The 27,684-nt window shown below is 38.5% G+C and overlaps 1 protein-coding gene across 2 annotated transcripts; it reads left to right on the top strand.

Annotated features, from left to right (window-relative positions):
- On the top strand, window positions 1-27,671 carry LEO1 (LEO1 homolog, Paf1/RNA polymerase II complex component). Of its 2 annotated transcripts, none has more exons than XM_081049369.1 (12): window positions 1-217; window positions 4,351-5,109; window positions 7,083-7,187; window positions 9,908-10,002; window positions 10,974-11,119; window positions 12,097-12,181; window positions 14,911-15,005; window positions 15,514-15,648; window positions 16,755-16,890; window positions 18,681-18,867; window positions 21,242-21,339; window positions 26,352-27,671. In XM_081049369.1, exons 1-12 carry the CDS (start codon window positions 160-162, stop codon window positions 26,454-26,456), a joined length of 2,004 nt encoding a protein of 667 aa, XP_080905495.1. In that variant the 5' UTR covers window positions 1-159; the 3' UTR covers window positions 26,457-27,671. The 2 variants fall into 2 exon arrangements, with proteins under 2 accessions (XP_080905495.1, XP_080905496.1); XM_081049370.1 differs by having other exon boundaries at window positions 94-217; window positions 26,356-27,616.
- The last annotated feature ends 13 nt before the right edge of the window (window positions 27,672-27,684 follow it).

Genomic DNA, 27,684 nt, shown 5'->3' with positions numbered 1-27,684 from the left:
GACGAGCACATAAGATTCGTGGAGCACGCAAAAATTAGGTCACAGGAGGAAAGGAGCCTTTTAGAGAATCTTTGCGACACTGTCGCGTTTCGTTGGTTTCGTGCCGTAAAGACAGTCGCCGAGCAGCCCCAGCCGAGGCAGAAGCGGACGTAGGCGAGCATGGCGGATATGGAGGACCTCTTCGGGAGCGACGCCGACAGCGAGGCTGAGCACAAAGGTGGGATGCGGAGGGCCTGCCGCGGCCGGAACCCCACCGCGGTCAGGTTCCGGGTCTGCGAACGCTCGGACCGTGCGGGCTGGTGCTGCTTCCTCCCTTCCTGCCCCAGCGCCCCCTGCACTCCCGGCGGTGCCAGCCTCCTCCTGCGGGCGGAAGTAGAGGGACCAACGCTGAGCGAGAGCCTGCGGATTCCTGGTGTCGGTGGAGCATGCCATGCCTGGGAGCGTGTAGAGCCAAGGGGGCGCGGGGCAGGGGTGGAGGCGCGGGCGAATCTGCACAGCCCAGGACGGAACCCTGGGGTCCTGCTCTCTCCTGTCTTGCACAGGCTAGCGCGTAGTAAGGGCAGTTTGTGAGTGAATGGAAATTAGGTGTTCAGGCACCTGGGGAGTGGGTGGGCGAATTTACAGGTGGGCGCAGAATGCCCTCTGCAGTGAAAGCACACCATGGCGTTATGGGGCGTTTGACATACCTACCTGGGTCAGGAAACTAGGAAGGAAACCGGGATACGGCTACACAAAGGCATCACGCACTGGAGAGAATGCCTCCTGAGAGCCTGTGCAGAAACCAGAATTTCTTGAGTCTGGTATTAGATTGCGGAACATAGAGGGTCTGTATTTGAAGAGGCGAGATGAAGGATTTGTTGATGAAATGAATGAAAATGAATGAGTGGTTCATGGAAGTATTTCTGGCACCAGGACTGTGGCTATTTGAGTTTGAAATATGAATAGGAGTTATTTGAAGTGAGCAGGGGTCTAAGACCAAGTTCAGAATTCTTGCAACCCTCCAGTCTCAAAGTAACTTTGTCTACTTTTTGCCTTAGCAAAGTGCATTGTTGTAGTTGTTCCCTTTCTCTCCAACTCCAATTTACTCATGTTTTTTAGAGTGGAGTGGAAGGAGCACCAGGTGGAAGTCTAGTATGAGGGCTTTAGAAGGATGGGTGTCCAGGAGGTTCTAGTCAGGAAAAACAGAGTCCTATATGCTACCTCTTGTTCCACTACCTTTGCTAATGTTTTCATTTCCCCCCTCAATTTTACTTGTCCATATCCCATTTGTCCTTCGAGGCATAATTCCACCATGTGAACCTCCCATGACTCACTTCTATGAAGTTGTTCATTCATTCAATAAGTAGTTATTGATCCCCTATCATGTTCCAGCTACTTTGCTAGGTGTCGGGGATATAATGATGAAGATATTGTCTCTGCCCCCTCCCCTTGTCCACCAGCTTACACTGATGCTTAATGCATATGTAATAAATAAATTGGAGGGGTAGAAACAGTAGTTTAGTAACATGTATCCTACAGTGCTTTCCCATTGCAAACTCAGTGTATGGGGAAGTGATATTTTGAGGTATCTGCTTCTCTGGGCTTCACACTTTACTTTCTCATGTAAGTCTGTTGCTTCTTTCATCTTACCATTAGGTAACAGGACTCAATCAGATTTACTACCAAATCTGTCCTCGCAGGTTGCTGTTGGTCATGAAGGTAGTATGGATGTGACAGGGTAATTCCTGTTATGCCTAGCATACTTCATTTTCTCCCTGTGCTAAGAGAGTTGTGGAAAATAACTGCACCTGACAAATTTCTTGGCATAACAATAAGTAGAATTCCTACCTAGGCCCAGCATGTTTCTTTCACATATAAATGTGCCAGGTCGTCTTTAATTTCTTTCAGCAATGTTTTGTAGTTTTTATTGCATAAATCCTGCACCTCCTAAATTTATTTTTAAGTGTTTTATTCTTTTGGATACTATTGCAAGTGTAACTGTTTTCTTAATTTCATTTTTGGATTATTTGTTGCTAATGTACAACTGATCTTTGTATGTTAATCTTGTATCTTGTAACTTTGCTGAATGTGTTAACACTAATAGTTTTTTAGTGGATTCTTTAGGATTTTCTATGTGTAAGATCATGTTATCTGCAAATAGAGATAGTTTTACCTCTTCCTTTTCAATTTGGATGCCTTTTATTTCTTTTTCTTGCCTAAGTGCCCTGGCTAGAACTTTCTATCCAATGTGAATAGAAGTCATGAGTGGATATCCTTGCCTTGTTCCTGTCCTTAGGGAGAAAGCATTCACCATTACTTACATATGATGTTAGCTGTGGGGTTTTCACAGATGCCCTTGAGCAGGTTGAGGAAATTCTCTTCTATTCTGTTTTTTGAGTGGGTTTATCATGAAGGGTTGTTGGATTTTGTCAAATGCCTTTCCTGCATCAACTAAGATAATCACTTTTTTCTTTTATTAATATGGTTTCACTTCGACTTTTATAGGTTGAACCACTGTTGTATTCCTAGCTTAATGGCCACTTGGTATGGTGTACATCTTTTTAATATGCTGCTGGATTTGGTTTGCTAGTATTTTGTTTAGTATTTTTGCATGTGTATTCATAAAAGATATTGGTCTGTAGTTTATTTTTTGGTGACGTATTTGGCTTTGGTATCAGGGTAATGCTGGCTTCATAGAATGAGTTTGGAAGTGTTTTCTCTGCTTCAAGTTTTTGGAAAAGCTTGAGAAGGATAGGCATTAATTCTTTAAATGTTTTATATGATTCACCAGTGAAGCCATCTGGTCCTGGGCTGTGTTTTTGTTGGAAACTTTCTGATTACTGATTTAAATTCTACTTTGTTATAGGTAGTATTCAGATTTTCTATTTGATCTTTATTCAGTTTTGATGGTTTGTGTGTTTCTAGGAATCAATGCGTTTCATCTAAATTATCTAATTTGTTGGCATACAGTTGTTCATAGTAATCTCTTTTAATCCTTATTATTTCTGTAAGACCAGAGTAATGTCTCCATTTTCATTCCTGATTTCAGTAATTTGAGTCTTTTCTCTTTTTCTTGGTCATTCTAGCTAAAGGTTTGTCAATTTTGTTAATGTTTTCAAAGAATGAACCTTTGGTATCCTTGATTTCTATTATTTTTTTATTCTCTACTTCACTTATCTCCACTCTAATCTTTATCATTTCTTTCCTTCTGCTTGCTTTGTGTTTAGTTTCCTTTTTCTAGTTCCTTAAGGTGAAAGGTTCAGTTGTCAATTTTGAGATTGACATTTTGTACAGGGACAGGACCATTTTACATTACCAACAGCTATGTTCGAGGGTTCCATTTCTTCACATCCTCACTAACACTTATGATTTTTTGTTTGTTTGTTTATTTTTTAAATGTAGCCATCCTTGTTGGTGTCAGGTGGTGTCTCATTGTGGTTTTGATTGGCATTTCCTAATGGTTAATGATGTTGAGCATCTTTTCATGTGCTTGTTGGGCATTTGTAGAACTGGGGAAATGTCTATTCAGGTTCTCTGTCCATTTTTTAATTGAGTTCTGTTTTTGTTAATGAATTGTAATCATTCTTTATATATTCTGGAAACTAGATACTTATCAGACATATCATTTGCAAATATTTTCTCCCATTCCATAGCTTGTGTTTTTTACTTTCTTGACGATGTCCTTTGTTGCACAAAAGTTTTTCATTTTGAAGAAGTCCAATTTATCTATTTTTTGTTTTGTTGCTCATATCTCCATTTTTTTGAAACGTAGTTTTGCTGGGTATAGTATTCTTGATTGACAGTTGAACCGGCAACCATGGTATTGTTAGCACCATGCTCTAACCAATTGAGCTAACTGGCCACCCCCTGTAAATGTTTTTGACAAACACTCCCAAGTAGCTGCCTCAACATTGAGAGAGTTCCAAGTTAGGTGAGATAAAGTCAAGCCCTATGAGCCAATACTTCAGTGATCTGCCAGACAGATAAAACTAACAACCATGATTCTTTGTGAATGAGGTCCCTTCTGCTCCCTCTAGTAGTGATATGTGATCCACTAATTCAGGCTGTTATCTTCAAGACTCTGTTAGCTGGGGAGTGGGTGGTGAGGGATAGTGGGTGGTGGGTGTGTCTAGGGTATGTTAAAACACCACAAAGTTCTCCTTTCTTTCTAAAAATTCAGCTTTTCTTTTTTTTTTTTTTTGCATTCTCCTGGTTGCTGCAACTTTTGATTAGGTTTCCAGAGTACAAAGAAAATTGACTCTTAATAGTTTTGGACAGGTTTGTCATTACTTTTATGTTGGGATGGACTTTTAGTGTTGCTTGCTCTGTCTTTTTTTGCTGACATCACCCAATGTTTGTATGATTCCATAGATTCCGATTCTGGATCAGACTCGGATTCTGATCAAGAGAATGTTGCTTCTGGCAGTAATGCCTCTGGAAGTGAAAGTGATCAAGATGAAAGAGGTGATTCAGGAAAACCAAGTAATAAGGAATTGTTTGGAGATGACAGTGAGGATGAGGGAGCTTCTCATCATAGTGGGAGTGATAATCACTCTGAAAGGTCAGAAAACAGATCAGAAACTTCTGAGCGTTCTGACCATGAAGACAATGACCCTTCAGATGTCGATCAGCATAGTGGTTCAGAAGCCCATAATGATGATGAAGATGAAGGTCATAGATCAGATGGAGAGAGCCATCACTCAGAAGCAGAAGGTTCTGAAAAAGTACATTCAGATGATGAAAAATGGGGCAGAGAAGATAAAAGTGACCAGTCAGATGATGAAAAGATACAAAATTCTGATGATGAGGAAAGGGCACAAGGATCTGATGACGATAAGCTGCAGAATTCTGATGACGATGAGAAAATGCAGAACACAGATGACGATGACAGGCCTCAGCTTTCAGATGATGAGAGACAACAACTGTCTGAGGAGGAGGAGAAGGCTAATTCTGACGATGAGCGGCCAGCAGCTTCTGATAATGATGATGAGAAACAGAATTCTGATGATGATGAACGACCACAGATGTCTGATGAGGAGAAAATGCAAAATTCCGATGATGAAAGGCCACAGGCCTCAGATGAGGAACACAGGCATTCAGATGATGAAGAGGAACAGGACCATAAGTCAGGTAATTCATTTATGAGAATCAAAATAGTTTAGTAGAGAAGCATCCAGATGCAGCCCCATTATGCTTTTTGCAGTCCCATATTTAGTGCACCATTTTTTTCCCTCTCTCGTCCCTCCATTTCACCCATTTCTAACTCGATAGATTTTGTTTTTTGAAAATTTTCGTAACCCATGTATTATTTCTGTCCCCTTTTCATTTGTTAATTGATGATAGATCAGGAAGAAGCAAAAGAAGATAGTCTTCAAGAAAGAAATATGGTACTAGAAGTAGTTATAAAATGAATAGAGGTGTTTTTGTTTCTGTGGGTAACTGAAGAGCATGCCTCAGGTAAGAATAGATTTGCTTGGGAAAAAAAAAAAAGCCATTGAAATGTCCTCATAGGATAGCTGTACTGAGATGTGAACAGCATGTTCAAGCTCAGGGTTTTGAGATCCACAATTTGATCATCCAGAGGTAATGAGGCTCCAACAAGTTTACTCAAACTAATTTATAAAAATTGAATTGCAATATTGTTTCAAGATGATCAGTTGTTTCTCTAATCTTTGTTTCCTTTCCCTTGGGGGAAAACGACATTGGGGGCCAATTTATAGTAATAATCAGGAGGTTGTCTAGGGAGCATAACATCCAGAAAATGAAAAAACAACTGGACGATCTTAATGACCTTCGATAGCTTGAAGCAAGCATCCTCACCCTAGGGAGATGTACTTGGGTCTCAATACTCATTCCCTAAAGTATACTGGAAACATACAGCTGACCTTTGGCTCTGGACCCCCTTTTAAAATAGCTATTTACACCAGTCTGCTCGAGTTAACACATTCTTCATATAGAATATTTGAAAAACTGAGAGATCTTGTTTCTTTGCATTATATAAAAGTTACCTTGATTAGGTTGGAAGTCTTCCTGAGAGTAATGTCTGGATTGCTTCATTTCTGTAGGTGATTGATTATAATTACATGTTGATCTTATTTTTTAGAGACCTTAAATATGGAGGGAGAAGGGTCTTTTCTCTTGTCATACATACCTTACACGGTAGCATTCCAGACCACATTTTGACATTATTTAGGAGAGGAGGTCAAAAAATTTCCAGAGATAGATATAGGTTCATGTGGACTATGGGACTGCAATAAGTATTCAGTAACTAATTCTGTGTAGAGTTATTTGTACTGTTTCCAGACTCGTTAAAACTAAGACTCATGCAGTCCTTCCCAAATACTAGCAGACTAACCTAAGTAAGACTTAGATCATAGTAGGGAATCTTGTAGCTTGGTCATTGTGATTAACTCTTAACAAATTCTCTGGTTGATTTTCTTGAAGTTTATAATTAGGTAAACAATTGTGCCATCCAGAAACATGATATATTTATTTCTTCCATTGCAATATTTTTACCTCCTTTTTTTCTGTAATGTTATATATAACTTTAATCATAAGTTTCAGTACTACTTTTCTCATTCTGCCAACTTCTGCTGACAAAAAACAATGTTCTTTTTATTAATTTTAAATTGAATGCAATAAGTTGATTTTTGTATATGTATGTATGGTTCTGTTAATAATACATGTATGCATAGATTTGTGTAACCACCACTATAGTCAGGATAAAAAACAGTTCTGTCACCCTAAACAAACTCCCTCATACTACCTCTTCTGTAGTCACATCCTTCCCCCACCCGACCCCTGACAACTATTGATCTGTTCTGACAGTAAGGTTTTGTCTTTTCGAGAATGTCATCATATAAGTGGAATCATACAGTATGTAGCCTTTTTTCTTTCCCTTACTCATAAGCTTCTTTCACTTAGCATAACGCATTTTAGATTCATCCAAATTGTTACATGTATCACTAGTTCATTCTTAGTTGTTACTGAGTAGTTTTCAATTGTATAGGTACACAATTTGTTTATCCCCAATGTTGCTTTTAAAACAAATTCAATGTTACAATATGACTGATTATGCAGAACCTCTAATTCTACTCTTACAGAATCTGCAAGAGGCAGTGATAGTGAAGATGAAGTTTTACGAATGAAACGCAAGAATGCAATCGCATCTGATTCAGAAGCAGATAGTGACACTGAGGTACCAAAAGGTACTCCAATTGTTTCTTTTATTATTATTATTATTATTATTATTATTATTATTTATTTCCATCTCTCTTTCTGCATTTAACTGTAGTGCATGCCCAACCCTGGGCTTTTAACCCAGACTGCAAGACCCACAGAAAAAGTGTGGATACACTTAGTGTACAGAGGGAAGTTATACTCATATGAGAAACTGTTAATACTTAACCAGTTGAAGAAGAATCTGTTTCTTCGTTTATAATTAGAGTGAACCTGTTGTTGGGGGCTAAGGCTTTGGTTCAGCTGGAGGTGGCAGTATCCATCCTTCAGTTTGAATAATGACGGTTCCAGGGCAGCTTGTTCTTAACAGATTAATATCGAATGAAGGAACTGATTTTTCAAGCTGTGGGTTAGATGAAGAATTCCCAAAAACCCAGTGTTAGGTAAATTAGGTTTGTTTTAAGGATAAAAGGTCTACCTATTCATCTCTATGTGTGACTCTGTTTCAAATGGCAAATTACTATGCAATAAAGATGTTAGTATAAAAGTTACAACAAACATAATTTTGATAGTTTGCTTATGTGTAACTGTTATTGTACTGAATGTAATTAGGCATTGATGTTAAACAGCTTACATAAATTATCGTAAGTAACAAAGCAAACATTTAGAAGGTCAACTAGAGAGAAAAGGAGAGAGCTGGACAGAATAGCAAGCTCTGGGATTTACTTAAAGATCTTTGGATCTATAGTAGTTATGTGCGTAGACCTTGGAATTAGGTGATTTAAGTTAGAATCTTTGCAGATCCACTTTCCTACTATATGATTTTGGTCATGTTATTTAACTATACTTCAGCTTTCTGATCAGTGAAAGGGAGATGATACTAACCATCTTACAGAGTTTTTGGAAGAATTAGGTATGCTCATTCTTTCATTTTGTTCAGTTATTTATTGAGAATCTGCTGTGTACTAGTACTGTTCTGGGCACTGGGCATGTAACAGTGATCAAAACAGATAAAGACTCTTATAGACCCTTATAGAACTCACATTCTGGTGGGATCAGGGTATGGTAGGGAGACTGATCATAACACAGTAAGTAAATTAAATTGATAGTGTTTTGGATGGTGATAGGAACTAAGAAAAGGAATCAGGAAGGGAGATGAGAGTGTTGGTGGGTGGGGTTGTGTTTTGGTGATTTTTATCATATAGATGAACTTTTTAATACCCTGACTTTCCTTGTCTCCTCTTCTTTTTTTAAAAAAAATTGTTAAGATTTTATTTTTTTTAAGATCAGTTTAAGGTTCACGGCAAAATTGAGAAGGTACAGAGATTTTCCATGTACCCCCTGCTTCCAGACATGCACAGCCTCCCCCATTATCAACATTCCCACTAAAGGGTACATTTGTTACAACTAATGAACCTACACTGACATATTATAATCACCAAAGTTTACAGTTTACATTGTGATTCACTGACGGTGTTGTCCATTCTATGGCTTTGGACAAATATATAATATGTATCCACCATTGTAGTATCATACAGAGTAGTTTCACTGCCCTAAACAATCTGCATTTTCATCCCTCCTTCCTTCCTACCCCCTGGCAGCCACTGAACTGATATTTTTATTGTCTCCATAGTTTTGCCTTTTCCAGAATGTCATATGGTTGGAATCATACATTATGTAGCCTTTTCAGATTTGTTTCTTTCACTTAGTAATATGCATTTAAGATTCCTCCATTTGTTTTCATGGTCTGACAGCACATTTCTTTTTAGCACTGAGTAATAATATTCCATTGTCTGGATGGACCAGTTTATCTATTCACCTACCGAAGGACCTCTTGGTTGCTTCTAAATTTTGGCAGTTATAAATAAAGTTGCTATAAATATCTGTGTATAGGATTTTGTGTGGACATAAGTTTTCAAATTCTTTGGTTAAATACCAAGGGGCACAATTGCTGGAGTGTATGATAAGAATATGTTTATTTTGTAAGAAACTACTTCAGAGTTTCTTCCAAAAGTGGCTACATCATTTTGTATTCTCATCAGCAGTGAATGAGAGTTCCTGTTGCTTCACATTTTTGCCATTTTGCATTTGGTGTCATTGTGTTTGATTTTGGCTATTCTAACAGGTTACCTCTCCTTTTTTACATCTGTTCTCTACGTTGTCTCAGTAACTCACTCAGTTTTATCCCAGGTCATGTCATTACCAATAATTGTAACACTTCTATGATCTCAATTTCAAGAAGTCCACTTTGTTACCACCCTCCTATCTTTCTGTTTACTCTCTCTACTACCCCACCTTGGTTTATTGCATTATTACAGGTTAGATTGTTGTTGTTTTTCCTATACCCAGGTGAAGTTCTACCTGAGAGGAGAGGCGCCTGGGGGATTGTGGACCTGTAATTTTAAAACTTGAGGGACTATGCAGAGAATAGGTCTGAATGGGGTGCTTAAGCCCCAGATTTGAGTATCTAGAATGTAGGAGGATATTTTGGCTCGGGGGGATAAAGGAAAGCGGAAGAACAAGGATGCATTAAATGAAGGGAGAAGGAAGTACCTCGTGGGCAGCTTTGCCTTTTGCTGGATTCATCCCCTTCCCTTTCCAGAGACATTCTGTTCAGATCGTTGAGAGCCAGGGTTGGGTAGTTTCCTGGTGCCTGGTCCAGAAACCTTGGGAATATGATAAAGCGATAGCTTTGAAGAACCTCTGTTAATAGATGTTAATACTGTGCATTTTTCCTCTTATATTGAAGATAATAATGGAACCATGGATCTATTTGGAGGTGCAGATGATATATCTTCAGGAAGTGATGGAGAAGACAAACCACCTACTCCAGGACAGCCTGTCGTACGTAAAATTACCAATGTGAACTGGGCCCTTATTCAAGGCTAAGGAAAAGGTTTCTGAGACTAAGGGTCTCTCTTATGCTGAGAGGAAGAAGTTAAGTGTATTTTACAGTATAAAAATACAATGAACAGATGAATTTTCTTAGTTATGTTGGGAACTCTTGGTTATAAGGGGGGTGGAAATAACTGCCCTGGGCACATCCATACCACTGACTATTGCTCAGCAGTAAAAAGGATTGAACTAGTGATACAGGTAACAACTTAGATGAAGTTCCAGGGAGTTATGCTGAGTGAGAAAAAGCCAATCCCAAAAGGTTACATACTTTATGGTTCCATTTATATAACATTCTTGAAATGACAAAAATTACAGCAATAGAGAAGAAATTAATGGTTGTTTGAGATTAAGGAGGGATGAGAGCAAGAATGAAGTGGATGTGGCTATGAAAGAGCAGCCTGAATCTTTGTGCCGTGGAAATGTTTTGTATCTGGCTCTGTTGGAGTCAGTCTCCTGGTCGGGATATTATACTATAGTTTTGCAAGATGTTACCATTGGGGGAACTGGGTAAAAAAAGGAAATAACTGCCCAGCATGAGGTTGGTGCCACGTTTTAAGAGACTAGACTTAAAGTCTGATTTGAGATCACTGATTTAAATGTTTTTCTTGTTCATGACAAGAAATGGGTGCTGTGTGGATAATCTCTGATCTTAATTGATAGAGTGACTTCATACTGAAGTGTGGGTTAATTTCACACTTCTGTTGGTGAGTATGTGGAAGAAAGAGATTTTCTTGTGTTGAGGCTTCCAAAGTGATCTTGTTTTCCCTGAGGTTTTTGGAGGCTGGGTTGGTAGGAATGGGGATTGAGGGCTGTGTTAGCCCTAAAGTGATGTCTCGATATGCTTCTTGCCTATCTAAGTAATTACAGTCTGGAAGTTGAGCTAGACCATTTCTAAGATCCTGTGATTCTTTTACTAGGATGAAAATGGATTGCCTCAGGATCAACAGGAGGAGGAGCCAATTCCTGAGACCAGAATAGAAGTAGAAATACCCAAAGTAAACACTGATTTAGGAAATGACTTGTATTTTGTTAAACTGCCCAACTTTCTCAGTGTAGAGCCCAGGTAAGTGGATCAGTTAAAGTGTTTCTAGAGGTTTGATAGAAATAGGTGGAATGTAGATATTTTTCTTATTTTACATGGGTTGACTACCATATTTTGCCGTGTATGATGTGCACTTTTTTGCCCACATTTGTGAGGGAAAAATAAGGATGTGTGTTATACATGGGAGTACTAAAAAATTAAAAGATTTTTTTATTAAAAAAAAAAAAGTGTAAAAAAAAAAATTAAAAGAATTTTTTTCCCTGGAAAGTTTGGGCCAAAAATGTGGGCACGCAATATACACGGGAGTGCGTTATATACATTCAAATACGGTAATCACAAAATAGAAAACTGGTCATGTACCTCTGAAAAAGTAAATCAAGCATATTCTGTGATGGAAAAAGTATGGACTATTGTATTGGTAAAGGAGGCTTTTAATCCTTGTAGTTGTTTTTAGGAGTTTGATACTTAGGAATTAATAGACATCACAAGTCTTTGGGTGCTTTTGACTACTACAGCCCTGAAAACACTGAAATTGAGAATGATGAAATTTGTTAGAGAAACTGCAAATGCGTACTATAGCAGCCATTGTGGGTCTAGAAAAACTAATGGTTTTCGACACTTAAATAGTGTTGATGGGTATTATCCATTAAGTAACATGCATGCTCTTGTACAATTTAAACTTTTTTCAAGCAGAATGATGTAGAAAACTGGAGCATGAATGCCCTATTCCTTGAAGACTTACATAAGAATGAAAAATATTTTGAATATTTAGCCTTGCTTGCACTTTATTTCCAGCAACATGTATTAACACCGAAATGTCAAGAAAGTGCAGTTATTTGAATACTTTCTTGAAATTGAACGTGAAGATATTTGACCATTATGAATTTTAATTATGTTTTTTTAGTATAATGATGTGTATTAATAGATATGTTATTACATAGCAGTGATAATATTCTTTATAAAATATGGTTAATAGTTTATTTTAAAACAATTTGTAGACCTTTTGATCCTCAATACTATGAAGATGAATTTGAAGATGAGGAAATGCTGGATGAAGAAGGGCGAACCAGGTTAAAATTAAAGGTACCATTCTATGCTTTACTTGTTTGTTTGTTTTTTCTTTTACAAAGTAAAACCTGGGGACACTAACTGGAGACTTGAGCTTTTGAAAATGATTTTTTTATGTTTCCTGTTTTATCAACAAATGAATTACCTTTCTTTTCAGATTATATTTAGAAAGAAAAAAAATATATATATATATATATATATATATATATAATTTTTATTTTCTCTATAAAGATGTCACTTTTCTATCACTGTTACACTTTTTCGATGCTTTTAAAAAATTATTAGCTACTTCTTCAGAATAAGTAGTACTGTGGTTCAGTGTTTAGAACAAATCTCAATATGTACTATAGAGTAAGTTCTAGCAACTTCCTGCAAGGGGGAATTCTTCAGGCTCTGATCCGTGGATAAACAAATCATTTGCAAAAGGAGAATTCGTTACTAGTACCTCACACTTCACCAGATGGCTCTCTTTGTATTCTGATTGCTCTTGTTGATTATTAGGGGATATTTTTATTGTACTAAGTTCCTATTAATGCATCTCTTTGCTACCTTGTACTATGTGTTACCTCTACTCAAGGAGGGCCTTCAACCTTCCTTTAATCAAGGAGGATATAGATTACGTAGATGCTTTAGAGCAGTTGAGCTCTTGATACTAAAACTAGAGATAGGCATTTTAAATTCTTAAATCTGAAGGATTTCTTATAAATACTTTATTTTTCAGTGGGCATTGTATATGATGTTAGAATGTTAAGAAATGGCAGTCTGGCATCCTGAGAATTCAGGGGCTGAATTTTTAGAATAATTCCACCTCTTCAAGTGTGATAGATCCACAAGTACCTAAAGAAACTTGATAAAAGACGGTTTCTATCCAAAAACGCATGGACTTCCAAAGCTTTTCAGTGAAATTTCATTACTCCTCTCTTTAATGGAAATGTACATCAGATGAAAAAAGGGAGATAAACAAGTACCAATAACTTGCTCAAGGTCACATAATTAATAGGTATAGTGTTTAGAGTACTTTTTATTCTTTGCTGTCCTTTTCCTTGTCTCCCCCCAGCCCCGATTCTCCCATCTGTTAATGTTTTTCCTTGGAACATATGTATCTATTGATGTCGGGTTAGCACTATAAATTTCTTATGTCTGTTGTAGTGCCTCTGGCATTATTCTGCTTTTCATTGTTGCCAATCATTTATGTAAATTAATGTAGTAGTTCCTTATTTATTTACTTTTTATTGATTTTTTTGCATTTTCCCCCTTGTATCATGATGATCGGCGAGTATCAATATATCATATTACATTTTCAGACCATATAATGCCAGATTCTAGTGTAAGCATCAAAGTTGAGAGATAAATATTTTCTCTAAAATCTTTAGTGCTTAGAGTACAAAATGTTGTATAACACTGCTGTCTTTTAAAATCTTGATATGTGATGGAAAATAACACCGGACCGTTTGTTTCTTGAATGATGTTCTTGAGGCGATGCTGTGTGTTCTTAGAGAGTCAGTTGGTGGTGTAATTAATTCTTAAGTGAAAAATGAACCAGGTGTAGTCTATATGCCTCTATGAGGTCCTCTGTCTTTAAAAGTACCTTAATGTGTCTTTCATTCTAATAGGATAAGCCCTAGCAGCAGTATTATTATTATTGTTATTGTTATTATTCCGATCACCTTATATAATAGAAAGCAGTTTTCAAAATGACTTCTCAGTTAATAATGGCCCATATGTATTTGCATATTTATATGTGGCTAATCTATTTTGTGTGAGAGGGAAGGCAGGAATAGTGACAGATTATTTTGTTTCCTTTATTAAGGAAAAATGTAAGCATATGCAAATATAATGAGCACAGGATAAGAACCTCTCATGTACACATTACTTACTTGAGTGGTTGTCAAGTTGAACAGTCTGATTTTGTCTATATTCCTCACCCCATGTTACCCTATTCTGAAACAAATCTCAGATATGACATCATATTTAATTAATTAATATTAATGAGTTTGTTGTCATGTTAATTCACATTCTCTTTATCCTTGTGAGTGTATCCTTTTTAAATTATTTACTGTCATGTTAGTGGGTTTCCAGGATGCAGCAGTGATAAACTACATGCATTTAGCGTGCCACATTTTCCCAGAAGTCCCACTGAGTTTTTAATTGCAGTAACACTGGTTTTTATTTTAGGAAGCTCTTGAATGTTTTTCAGATCTGCCCGATAATTTCCCTTCCATGCAATTAAGATAAAGTTAGACTCTAAATCTGCCCAAACCTGGGGTTTGAATTTTCATAGGGTGCTTCTTTTTCCTTTCCCATATGTGGGGAGCTTTCCTATCTTCCTAGGCCAGTAGGTAGAGTTTTTTGGTCCCACGTACAGGGTTTTTAGCTCTGTGAGAGAACCTGCTTTGTATAGGGAATCATTCTAAATTGCTATCTTATATGCCTCAAGCCTTATTTCCTATTCTGGTAGCTTTTACTTAAAACATCCCAAAGCTACTATAGATTTAACATCTGCTCAAATGCATGAGCACTCAGCTCCCTCTGTGATTCCAGCACGAGGAGCTTAGAAATTCACTGAAGCATATTTTTTTCCTTTTGTTAATATATTCAACATCTCTAGGTGATTAAAACAAGAGTGTTTCAATGTTGTCTGTTTTACTGTCACTACCTGTGCATGCTTATTCTATGATTATGTTTTCTTAAGGACAAAAGAAGCATAAATTACAGTGTTCTAAGGCACTTGTATTTTAAAACAGGTAGAAAATACTATACGATGGAGGATACGCCGGGATGAAGAAGGAAGTGAAATTAAAGAAAGCAATGCTCGGATAGTCAAGTGGTCAGATGGAAGGTGAGCACAAAATGCCCGAAGAGAGTTGAAATACCCAGAATCTGGCTAGCAGAGATCAAGTTTTGGAATAAGACCTTATTTTGGGGATACTTCTTATTAAAGGAGTTCCATTGCTTAGTCCCTGGGATTGCATAGGAAACCCTAGAGCAATAAGCAGTTGAGGGTCATACAGGCTGGTGGAAGACATTAAAAGTGGGCCGAAAATGAGATCATCCTTTTTGGCTACAGCACAGTAATTTGGTAGTTAGAGTAGCTTCCCTCCTCATTACGTGCTGCTCACTGTATGTTGACATTTTAGAAAAACTACGTTTCACTGGGAAAGTAGTAGAGGCTGAGTAAACGTCTCAGAAAGTTTTACTTCTAGGTAGGTCATTTTTCGTATCATGCGTCTTTATTCTTTTCTTTCCTTCTGAGTTCTGTGTAAGGGAGAAAGCAGCCTTTTAAGTGACATAAAATGCTAGGATGAAAGCTTTATGAGTTTAATATGCAAAGTGTTCTTTTTTTTCAGCATGTCTCTGCATCTAGGCAATGAGGTGTTCGATGTTTACAAAGCTCCACTGCAGGGCGATCACAACCATCTTTTTATAAGACAAGGTACTGGTCTACAGGGACAAGCCGTCTTTAAAACCAAACTCACATTCAGGTAACTCTTCTTATCAGTGTACTGTTGGTTACAGTAGAGCAGCGAAATACAGATGTTGTCCAAAATGCCTGACTTGTGATCGACATAGTCTCACAGTATAGTTCACCAATGACCAAGATCTGGTTCTCAGCTCATAGGTTCAAGGACTGTTTTGACAAGTGCACTAAAAGTTGCTGTTTCACAGGGAACCAGGTCATGCTAACCAAACTTACAAGAGACTGTATGTAAACCAGAATGTCAACTTATTATTTCAGTTAATTAACTGTAACTGCCAAGAGACCTAGAATACTTGTTGGTTGGTGTGGCTTTTCTCTTTAGTAAAATTGATCTGGGAGACTGATACCCAGAGGTTGTCAGGGTGCCTGCAGTCAGATAGTGAGTTGGGGGTATGAGCAGGGTTCTTAGGCTTCTCTGTCCCAGTCCCACTCCAGGGATGTATCCCCGGGCAGCCCAGATCGCTCAGGTCAACTGCGAGAGCTGTCCCCTTCTCTGGGCTGTGGAGACACTACCCTGAAATGTTCGTGTTTCTCTTGTCTTCATTCTAAGCAGACCATCCTCCTTAAATAATGCTTATCTTTAGAGAGGGCACAGTGATCTTGGTGGTGACTTAGCTTTTTGAGAATGGTAATGGTCAAAAGTATAGGCTTTGGAATCAGATAGAGGCCTGTTTCCACATGTGTGACCTTGTGCAACGTTCTTGACCTCTCTTTGGCTCAGTTTCCTAATATATAAAATGTAATAATTATCTCATGAGTAGCTATGACAGTGGAGTCATAAAATATGTAAAACACCAAGCACAGTGCTTGGCATTTAGTATTCAGGGCGTGCTGCTCGAGTCTATCCATTTACTGCTTTAGAGGGTGATCGCTCTTTGCAAAGCTCTTTTTCTCCAGCTTTCCATTTTTCACTTGACTGGTGAGATAAGTTTCAGTGAGCCACAGAATGAAGAAAGTTCAAATTCCCCCACCTAGTATATTCAGTTTAGTGTCCCTGCCTATTTCCTCTGGAGACTAAGAAATGGTCACTGGCCTCTTGTTTTTGTGATGTTGACATGGCTGGCTCACAAATGTATTTGGGAAACAGACATTTTGGTTCATTTCCTGCAGGCCTCACTCGACGGACAGTGCCACCCATAGAAAGATGACCTTGTCACTTGCAGATAGATGTTCGAAGACACAGAAGATTAGAATATTACCAATGGCAGGTCGTGATCCTGAATGTCAGCGCACAGAAATGATTAAGGTGTGTTTGCTAACCTTATTTTGGGATTTTGGGTGCATTAAGAAAAGTATTTCCCGAAATGGTTGTTAATCATCTCTTATTGACCCGTCCTTTTTCCTTCCAGCATGAGCAGGAACCTGGATTCCCATCCTAAGCTTTTGCCAAATGGTGGGTGAAGTGATGGTCTTAAAACAGACACAAGGGTTCTCCCACCAGGTCCTGTGAGTTCAGCAACCTTGTGACTGAAAGCATCTGAGAACATTTGCAGATAATTTCAAAGATGATTAAATCATCTGTGTCTGGTTTAGAATCTATGTCAGAAATCAGTGGAAATGCTAGGATTTAGTCTAAAATAGAACAAAAACAGGACCAGAAGTTGGAATAGGAGAGTGCCTAAGGGAGAATCGGGTAAAGAGAGGCTTGTAGTTTTCTTAAGGTCACTTTGTAACCTTCTACCCCGTAGGTTTTCACTGTTGACACAACTGTCAGTTAGACACAAATTCCCTTGTGGGGCCTTGTCCCTAAAAGGTGGAGTGTGTGTTTGTTTTGACAGCATTGGCCTTTTGTACAGCACTTGCTCTGAAAAGCTGAATGCAGTCTCTCTCCTGTCTTCTCTGATCACTCTGCATCTTGCCCTTTGTCCCACCTGCTTCGTGAGATTTCATTCCTTAGTGCAGAAGGGTACACTGAGGCTAAGATGATCTGGTTGACTCGAGGCCTTTCTTAGTAATCTCATTGTCAGGCTCTGCTGAAGGTTTGGCCCTGGGCCTCGACTTTCTTCTCCTTGTATTTTGTTCATGGAGTCAGGTGAACTAACCAGATTTGGTAGCAGTGCTTAACCCAGTGGGGTGCGGGGCCATTGGCTTTGAAGTCTGACTTCTTGCTCCTGTTTCCCCACCTTTTCTCCTCAAGCTAAGGGAACTGGAGGGGCCTGCAGACTCCAGTATCAGCGTTTTTGGGAGACCCCTCTGGACTACCTTAAGAGATCCCCCAAGCCTCCTTCACTTCCCCAGCTTCCATGGAAATGCTGCGCAAGGAATCGGCTAGCTTGTTCCTAATCCCTGTCCTGCTGATAGTGATTTTTACTTTATACTCAATACAAGCACATTCTACTTAATGGAACAGTTTTCTGCATTAAATGTCTAGCAAGAGAATGAGAGTTGTATGTGGTAATACCAAGTGCTTACATGAGGAATTCAGAGAAAAGCCCTGACCTCTCATATCGTCTGCCTTGTGAACCCCAACATGTGGAGTGAGGGGTTGATGGAAGGGGATGAGGCTCTACTTTGGGGCTCATGGACCCTTCCCTACCAATACCTTCCCATCCTGTCAGGAGCAGTGGGGAGCCCTCTGGGTTGAGTGGCCCAGACACAAGTATGTGGGCACGATGGTAGCTTGGTGGAGCCTGGGCAAGTCGGGTGTGTGTCTCGGGATGAATGGAGGCAACCTCCCTGAGGCGTCCGCTGTGCATGAATGACACTGCTCAGGCTGCATGCTGCCCTCTGCTCTGACTGGCAGCGCAGGGGATACTGCAGCCCCCAGGGCCATGCCTGTGCCGGTTCTGATGGGGTGGTTAGTGTGAGGGAGCCTGTGCCTCTTTACCCTCTTGTTGGCTTCACGCCTTAGAACCAAACAAGACGTCGCTGTGTGTGGTATCGTGTGGAACGGAGAGACCTGTACTCTGAAGACATAGCAAACAGGCGTCATCCTGGGCTAGGCATTTACATGTTCTTTATAGTAAAAGCAGTTTCCAGTGGGCAATAAGCTAGTTCAGTTCTTTTAAGGTCAGTCGTTTATTTGCTTCTTTACAGAAAGAAGAAGAACGTTTGCGGGCTTCTATTCGTAGGGAATCTCAGCAGCGCCGAATGAGAGAGAAACAGCACCAGCGGGGCCTGAGTGCTAGTTACCTAGAACCTGATCGATATGATGAGGAAGAGGAAGGCGAGGAGTCCATCAGCCTGGCTGCCATCAAAAACCGATACAAAGGGGGCATTCGGGGTGAGTTTGTGCAGAAACGAAATTTCATCATTTGGGTTCAGCAACCTATCTGGACATTTTGTTTGGAAGGAACCAAGGTTAATGAGCGATACACTGCCAGGTCTAATGAGCATGTCATTGCAGAATTCTTTCAGGTGAGCCTGAAAGAGAAGAAACCTCTCTTGCTCCCACTTTCAGACTCGTCCCTGAGGTCTGCTTTCCTCATTTGAAAGTTTGGCAGTTACATTTAGAACTTTTTCAACTTTTTTATTACTAATTGGAAATCAAGAACTTAAAGTTTTCAGGGAATATATGGTGTTTCCTTTCAAAGTTCTTTGCATATTTTTTCACAAGTACCAATAATTTATAATGGTTAATATTTATCCAGCGTATAGTGAATCCTAGGCAAAAACTCAAACACTTTACATGTATCCTATTCAATACTCAGAACAACGTTATGACCCAAGAGCCATTATTGTCCTGTTCTTTTTTTATTGAGGTATAATTAACATATAACAGGTGTACAACACAATGATTTGATATTCGTATATATTGCGAAATGACCACCACCGTGAGTCTTACTAACTTCTGTCACCATGTGTAGTTACAAAAATTTTTTCTTGTGATGGGAACATTTAGCTTTCTTAGCAACTTTCAAAATGTATTGCTGTATCATTAACTATAGTAGCCATGCTATACATTATTTCCCTATCACTTATTTTATAACTGGAAGTTTGTACCTTTTGACTCTTCACCCATTTTGCCTCTGGCATCTACCAATCTGTTCTTTGTGTCTGTGAGCTTGGCTATTTTTAAATCATTTTTTTAATCCCTCATATAAGTTAGATCATATAATATCTTTCTCTGGTTTATTTCACTCAGCATAATGTCCTTAAGATCCTTTTTTGTCTTGTTTTTATTGAGGAAACGGGACTTTGAGAGGTTGAGTAATTTGCCCAAAAGACACACAGTTGGTAAGTGGAGAGGTCTTGAACCAAGGTCATTTGACTTCTGAGGCTTCTGTCTTAGTCACAGTGCTGCATCCAGAGATTTCCCCACAGCCAACAGCAAGATGGCAGTGCTGAAAAGCAGGCTGAACCTGAGGGGAGAAGACCTGGGCTGGACCCCTGATCCTGCCTGCTCTAATCTCGTTCTGCCACTTTTTAGTTGGATGACTTGTGGGAAGTTACAATACCTCTCTTGTGTTACCACATTAAAGTGAAAAAGCAATCTATTAATAATAGTACTTACACCATCAGGCTGCTTTGAAAACTGAAGGGTATAGTACATATAAAATACCCAGCGACTTGGCACGTAACAAGTACTAAATAAGTGTTACTAAAATTGTTCTTACCACTCCTCAGCTTGGGCATGTGACTTCACATCGCTAAATATCGTGTTCCACATCCGTAAAATGAGGCTTTACTCCTTCCCAGATTATCTTCACTATAACGTTGGGAATCACTGCAGTGTAGTGTATACCACGGCTGACCATGCGTCCTAGTTTGGTCCCTGTTGAATGATACATTTTAAGAACATTTAAATTTTCCCTTTTCTGACCGCCTCAAAAAGTCGTTTCTACTTTTCTTGCAGTGACCGCATTTATTCTGGTGAACTTTTACATCTTCCTGCCTTCATACCAATTATTCGGGACTATAGTACCGGAGACTTTTTATTTTTTTTTAATGCTCATTTCCCGCAGAAAAGATTAATTGTGGAAATAAACCTATAAAAACTAAAGGAAAACAGAAAAAATTGAGGATGCTTTTAGAGAGAGTTAGATAATATGCAGTTCCCCGGAGATTGAAAACCTAACAGACAAGCTGATTAGCGTTCTGTTCTATCCAGTAGGCAGGTCGGCAGGGAGTGGGAGGAAGGGGCGACTTGGGGTTCTGAGGCGAGAGGGTTGGTCTGAAGTAGGCTGCTCTTCTTCCACCCTGAGGTTCACCTGCGCTGGGGCATCAGCAGATCATTACTCGTCTCTGTCTTCTTTTGAAATGTTTACCTGGCAACAAATGGTCTTTACAGGACCAGGAAACCACCTCTTGCTTTTATCTTCAAAGCTTATTTTGGAATTAGCTGTTATCCCCCATGAAAGAATGACTCAGGCTTTAATAGCTTATTTTGAAAGAGTAGTGGTGTCTGGCTCTTCAGTCAGCTTGCACACAGCCTTTTAATATTTAAATAGATGAACCATTATTGTATTTTGAGAGGATAAATGCTTCATTTCAACATATCTACACTTTTATCTTTGAGTCAAAACATTTTTAGTTATTTGCTTTCTCTGGGAAAATGGTACAGAAGGAACTAAAGATACTCGTCAGAAGAAAAATCCAGGAATGAATAGATCATTGTCTTTCAGAGTCACTCACCAATCTTATTCCTTTGCTTTCAGAGGAACGAGCCAGAATCTATTCATCAGACAGTGATGAAGGATCAGAAGAAGATAAAGCTCAAAGATTACTCAAAGCAAAGAAACTCAACAGTGATGAGGTAAAATCAAAGTTATTCAATTCCAGGGGTTTACTCTAGACCCACAAGTCAGCTCCTGGAATAAAGCTTACAGCTCAGGAGCACAGCAGATGTCTACACACTTCACTGAAGCTCAGTGACGCAAGTGCAGGGACAGGACTAGGAGTGGCCCAGCGGAGTCTGACACCTCTGCTTGGATGGGTGTTGGAAGGCTGCTCAGAGGAGACCTCTCACTGGGTGTTGAAGAAAGAGTGTTAGCTGGCAGTACACCCCGGCCAGGGTGGGCATGCCAGGTAGATGGAAAGGCCTGTGAGAAAAGACACGTGGCTTGACGAGAGAACTAGAAATCATTCAGTGTGTGTAGATCAGAGGGCGTATCTCTTCTTTCCTTTTTCCTTTTTATTTTCAATGTATGTTTTAAGTTATGGAAATAATTCTTGTGGTAGAGAAACTTGATTCCTTTTTATTTAGATGAAACAGTATTTGAAATAGTATTGAGTAATTCAGTAAATTAAGATAAATTTCCATCTATTATTGAAATAATAAATTATCTTGAAGTAATTTTTAAAGATTTTAACTTGTATTTGTAACACTATCCTTTTCAAATTATAAAAGTACAGGTTCTGAGATTTTAAATTTTGCTTTTTATGAGATATAATTGACATGTAATGTTCTATTAGTTTCAGGTGTACAACAAAATGATTTGATCGATATATGTATATATGTATATATACATATATATTGATGACTGCATTAAGTCTAGTTAACATTCTTTACCACATATAGTTGTAAATTTTTTTCTTGTGATGAGAAATTGAAAGATCTCATCTTTAAAATTGTCTTTAAAAATCTCTTAGCAACTTTCAGATAAAAAGAGGGTGCCAAAAAAATGTATACACATTTTAAGAAAGGAAAACTGTACTCAAATTGTAATACTCAGTATATACCGATAACAAAAGATGAATGCAAGTCACATTTGACTTCTGCAGTTACAAGAGATGCTCAAAGTGGTTGCCATCAGCATCCAGACACTTCTGATTACGGCAGCTACTGCTTGAGCAACGTTGACCAATGTGTCCACTTGTATACATTTTTTTGGCACCCCTGGTATAATACAGTATTAACTACAGTAACCATGCTATATATTACATTTCCAAGACTTTTTTTTTTAATTAGATTTTTTTTTAACTCTTACTTAAAATTTAAGTGTGTTTTTCCAGGACCCATCAGCTCCAGGTCACATAATTGTTTCAATCTAGTTGTGGAGGGTGCAGTGGCCCAGGTGGGGATCGAACCGGGAACCTTGTTAAAAGCACTGCGCTCTAACCAACTGAGCTAACTGGCCACCCCTGAAATTAGATTTTTTTCCCCACTCTTTTTTACTTTTTACTTTTAAACAACATCTGCTGGTAGACAAGAATTTAGCTTTCTTCTACCCCTGCCCCATCTCCCTTCCCTCATCCTCCTCTTTTCATTACACCACAATAGTTGGCTAAATTAGTAATCAGTGTTTACATTATTATAACTATGTAATTAATGCTCATTGCAGGTACAAGTTGTACATTGGAAAATTACATTTCCTTTCTGGAGTTAATAATTACAAGACTTACTTATTTTATTTTAGTCTCTTTAGGTTGTTTTTTTTTTTAATTTGGGTCCTTGAATTTTACTGTGGTATCTATTTTTTTTTAATGGCTTAAACAATGCAAATTGATTATCTTACACTTTTATAGATGAGAGGTTGGACATAGGTCTCACTGGGCTAAACTCAAGCCCTATCAGCAGAAGTCTATTTATATTGCTCACCCTAATTGTATTTCTTTTTATTTTGTGATTGGAATTTGTTAGACTTCCTGAATCTGTAGATTGGTATTTTTCATCAGTTCTGAAAATTTCTCAGCCATCAGTTCTTCAGATATTACTTCTGTACCATTTTCTCTCTCGTTTATGAAACTCGGATTAGATGCATATTATTCCTTCTCACTCAGTCCTCTATAGCTCTGAAACTGTCTTTCATATTTTTCATGTCTTTGTCTCTCTGCATTCTGGGATATTTCTTTAGATCCTTCTAGTTCTCTGCTTCTTCAACTGTGTCTAATATGCTGTTAATATCGTCCATTGAATTTTTACTTTAATTGTTTTAGTTTTCATCTTTGGAGCTTTAGTTTCTTTTTCAAATTGGTCATTTTTCAAAATTCCTGCTCCTAACTCATATTTTCAGTTTCTTCTTTTTATGCCTTTAAATCTTCCAATGTCTGAAATCTTTACATGTGTGATTTTGTTGCCTATCACACAGGTCCTTGAATAATGTTTTATTCAATGTTGTTTTGTTATAACGATGAGATGCTGTAGGAACTTAAGTTTAACTCTTGTTTATCTCAGTTAGACTATGGTAAATTGGTTTCATTATACATCCTTCGCTTAAAGTCACAGAACCTATCAATGACATTGAGGACTTACTGTACTTCTGTTGGTTCTATTTCATGATGACTTTTTTCTCTATGTATTCTATGATTAAATGATTGATTTACTTAGATCAATGGAAATTTTTGAGGCCAAGATTGATAAATTCCTCTAAAGATGAGGGCAGCTCATCTGAGTAGCAGCTGCCTGGGACCACTTCAAATTATATTCTTGGAATAAAATCTTTTTAGATTACCTGAAGTACGAGTCCTGACTTGTGGTTATGAGTTTTGCTAGAAATTTTTTATTTTTGTTTTTAATCCCCTACCAATTAGTTCTAAGTATTTGAGATTAGAAATTATCCTTGAGTCATTTAGAATAGGGACTGGCAAATTACATCCCACTCACTTAATCTGGCCTGTCATCCTTTTTTTCAAATGAAGTTTTATTGGAACCCACCCCCTGCTTATTCATTTACGTATTGTCTATAGATCTTTTTCCTGCTACAGTGGCAGAGTTGAGTAGTTGCAACAGAAATCTTACGTCTCACAAAGCCTAAGACATTTATTAATCTGGCTTCTCACCAAAAGTTTGCTAACCCCTGCTTCGGAGAAATGGGCCTAGGCTTATTTCTGGTTCACCTCTACACTAAAGATGTAGTCTTTTGGGGTCTGCTTTAATCTGTTGCACTTGGCCTTTGTCTCCTGTCTTCAGCACCCTGTGAGGCATAAAAACCAAAGCTCATGTTCACACAGTTTGGTAAATATCTTCAAGGAGAAAGCCTGCTTCGGTGCTCTCCTAACCTCTGTGGCTTCTTGCTTTCCCTACATTTTTGGCCTCTGATTATACCTTATTTTCTTGCCATCACCTTGGTTTGCTTATATTTTCCCACCTTTAGTTATTTTCAGTGGGAGAGTTATTTAAAAGATTGTTCTGCCATCTAGGAAAGAGATGTTATGTTCCTGTTACCCGTGATTTTAAGGCATTTTGATATTTTGACCTTCTGTGAACCATGAGAGCTTCTGTAAGTTCTTTTCTCCCATGAAGCAGAATTTCCTTTTTACATTATTGTTTGTTAATCACACACTTAATATTTCCCAATTATTCTTGGAAATGGCATGCTATGGAAAATAACTAGACAAATTGTTAAAATTATTCTGCAGCATATTTGTTTCAAATTAGATAGAAAATATCTTAATGATGCATTTAGTGTGTTGAACTGTTGGCAAATGGAAATTCCCATCTAAGCAGATGCTCCTTTATTACTTGGCAAGCAGAAACTGTGAACGAAAATTGAGAAGTGCCATGGGATTTCTCTTTGTTTATAGTATTCTCAGAAAGGAGATTTTAAAATGTGATCCATCAAATAGCCTTTTTCCAGGCTGGGCAATTACAAACCTATAACTACCTGACTTAAAAATGCCTCTGTGAATGCCTCCTAGCTTCTGTTACAGGAACCACCCTCTGCCTTCCTCACCTTAATACTCTCTCAGGTCTTCTCGTACCCTCCCCTTCCTCTTTTCTGACAACAAAGGTTTTACTTCTGCCGGGACCTCCCACCTGCTGCCACAGTCTCCTCATATATCTCCGTTCAAGTCCTGGCTGTGGGTTACAGTGGGAGCGAGGAGGAAAGGGGTCATCCCTGCTCTAGGTCCCTCTCCTGTATGCACACAAAACCCTACCTAAATCCACGAGCCTAGGTATGCCTCTGAGATACACGGGCCTTTTCAGACCTCAGGGTCCTATACCAGAGAACCACCATTATCATCAGAGCATTCATTCCTTGATATATGGGGGCAAAGGCACAAAATATTAGAATGAACTGGATTATTGAATCTTCGAGCTACCCTTTACCACTGCCATGGCCTGGAGCAAGTCATCTCACGTTTCCAAGTCTGTTTCTTCATCTGTTCAATAGGATTTAATGCTTGCTGCCTTGTAAAGTTGTATTACAGTAAATAGCAGATATAAAAGTGGGTAGCACCGTGACATGTAGTAGCTGAACAGGAAATGCTCATTTCCCTTCCCCAACGGAGTGTAAGTTGCAAAAGAAGAGAAAAATAGAGCTTTTTATCCTCCTTTATTTTTATAAGAAGTAAAAATTTTAGAAAACCTAAATTACTTGAAAGGTGGAAAAATGGGTAGGAAGAGAAACTGTGGAAAAGGGAAAGAAAGACCCATGTGGAAAGAAATATGAAGACAATGGAAAGGAAAGGTACCATGGCCAATCTTCAGCTTTCTGTGCCTTTATAGTTTGTTTGCATTACTCTGTATAGTTGTCATTTTTGCAGACCTTCTAGTACTTGTGGATTTGGAAACTGGCCATGACCTTGACCACTGTTTTTATTCACCTGGTGAATGTTCTTATTTAAATCATGATTTTATTTTGGGTTTTCAGAGGGTCATTCAACTCAGAGCTACTTTTTTTTTTTTTTTTTAAGTGGTGAAAGAGAAGCTTCTTAGAAGAGATATTACAGTCTAAAGAGTTAGGAGTGGGCCCAAGCACAAAGAAAAGTAGCTCGAGGGCTGCAGCTCAAAGGCTCAAAGGCCAACTCAGAGATGCTTTTGATAAACCTTTCTAGAAATATTCTGTATTGACTTCTAGATTTTTAAAAATTTTATCTGTTTAGGAAGGTGAACCTTCTGGAAAGCGAAAAGCAGAAGATGATGATAAATCAAATAAAAAGCATAAGAAGTATGTGATAAGTGATGAAGAGGAAGAAGATGATGATTGAAGTACAAAATGTGAAAACATTTGATACATTTTATTGTACAGTCTGTTTTATAAATATGATGTAAACATGACTTATTTTGATTGAAGTGAATTGATTTGCTTTTGTGTAATTTTAATTGTAATAAAAAAATTTAAAAACCAAGTCTCTGTTCAAGAAATTAACTTTTCCCACAGCCAGTTGATGTTGTTAATGCTTTGCATTGAGTCTGAGGTTTTAGTGAATTCCTGCCACTCTGCCCCGCCCCCTTCCTCCCCCCTCCACAAAGAAGCCTCCTGGCCAGGGTCAGGTGAGGCAACTGAGGCATTCTTCCGGGGTGCAGAATTGAAAGGGACACACACACACAAAAGGCACTGCAATTGCCTTAGTTTGCTAGGGCTGCTGAAACAAAATACCAAAACGTGGGTGACTTAAAACCACTGAAATGTATCCTCTATCTCCGGAACCTAGAAGTCCTACGTCAAGGTGTCAGCAGGGCTGTGGTTTCTCTGAAGGCTCCAGAGAAGAATCCTTTCTTGCCTTGCCTCATCCTGGTTTCTAGGGACTCCTGTCTATCCTTGGTTTGTGGCAGTGTAACTCCAGTCTCTGCCTTTGTCTTCACCTGGCGTATTTCCCTGTGTGCCTGCTGCTCTGTGTATCTCCAGATCTCCCTCCTTAGATGGATACCAGTCAATGGGTTTAGAGCCAACCCTGATCCAGTGTGACCTCATCTTAATCAATCACATCAGCAAAGATGTGCCAAATAAAGTCAATTCTGATGTTCTGGGTAGATATGAATTTTGGGTGTGGGGGGGTCCCTATTCAGCCTGCAGTAATCAAGAGAAATAATATTGTAGTATAACATTTTTAAAAACTAAAATTAATGTAAAACAATCCATGATAAACAAAATGTCAACATCTTACATGAAGACAGTATCTGACAGGGCTGGGATTAAAGTAAGGCAAGTGAGAATTGCACGAGTACAACTGGATGGATTCTCTGTTTAATATCTGATATTTTGTTCATGGGTTTTTTGCATGGAGTTTTAAAAATATTGTATTGCAGTCCATAAAAAAAGAATGAAATTTTACCATTTGTGACAACATGGATGGACCTACAGGGTATAATGCTAAGTGAAATAAGTCAGACAAAGAAAGACAAATACCATATGATCTTATATATGGAATCTAAAGAACAAAATAAAAAAAATAAAATATTGTATTGCGATATTATCTTGATCACTGAGATTTT

Source organism: Rhinolophus hipposideros, assembly GCF_964194185.1.
Source record: "Rhinolophus hipposideros genome assembly, chromosome: 5".
NCBI classification, from domain to species: Eukaryota; Metazoa; Chordata; class Mammalia; order Chiroptera; family Rhinolophidae; genus Rhinolophus; species Rhinolophus hipposideros.
The sequence above is the reverse complement of the archived record's forward strand: the minus strand, read 5'-3'. Positions and strand labels throughout refer to the sequence as shown.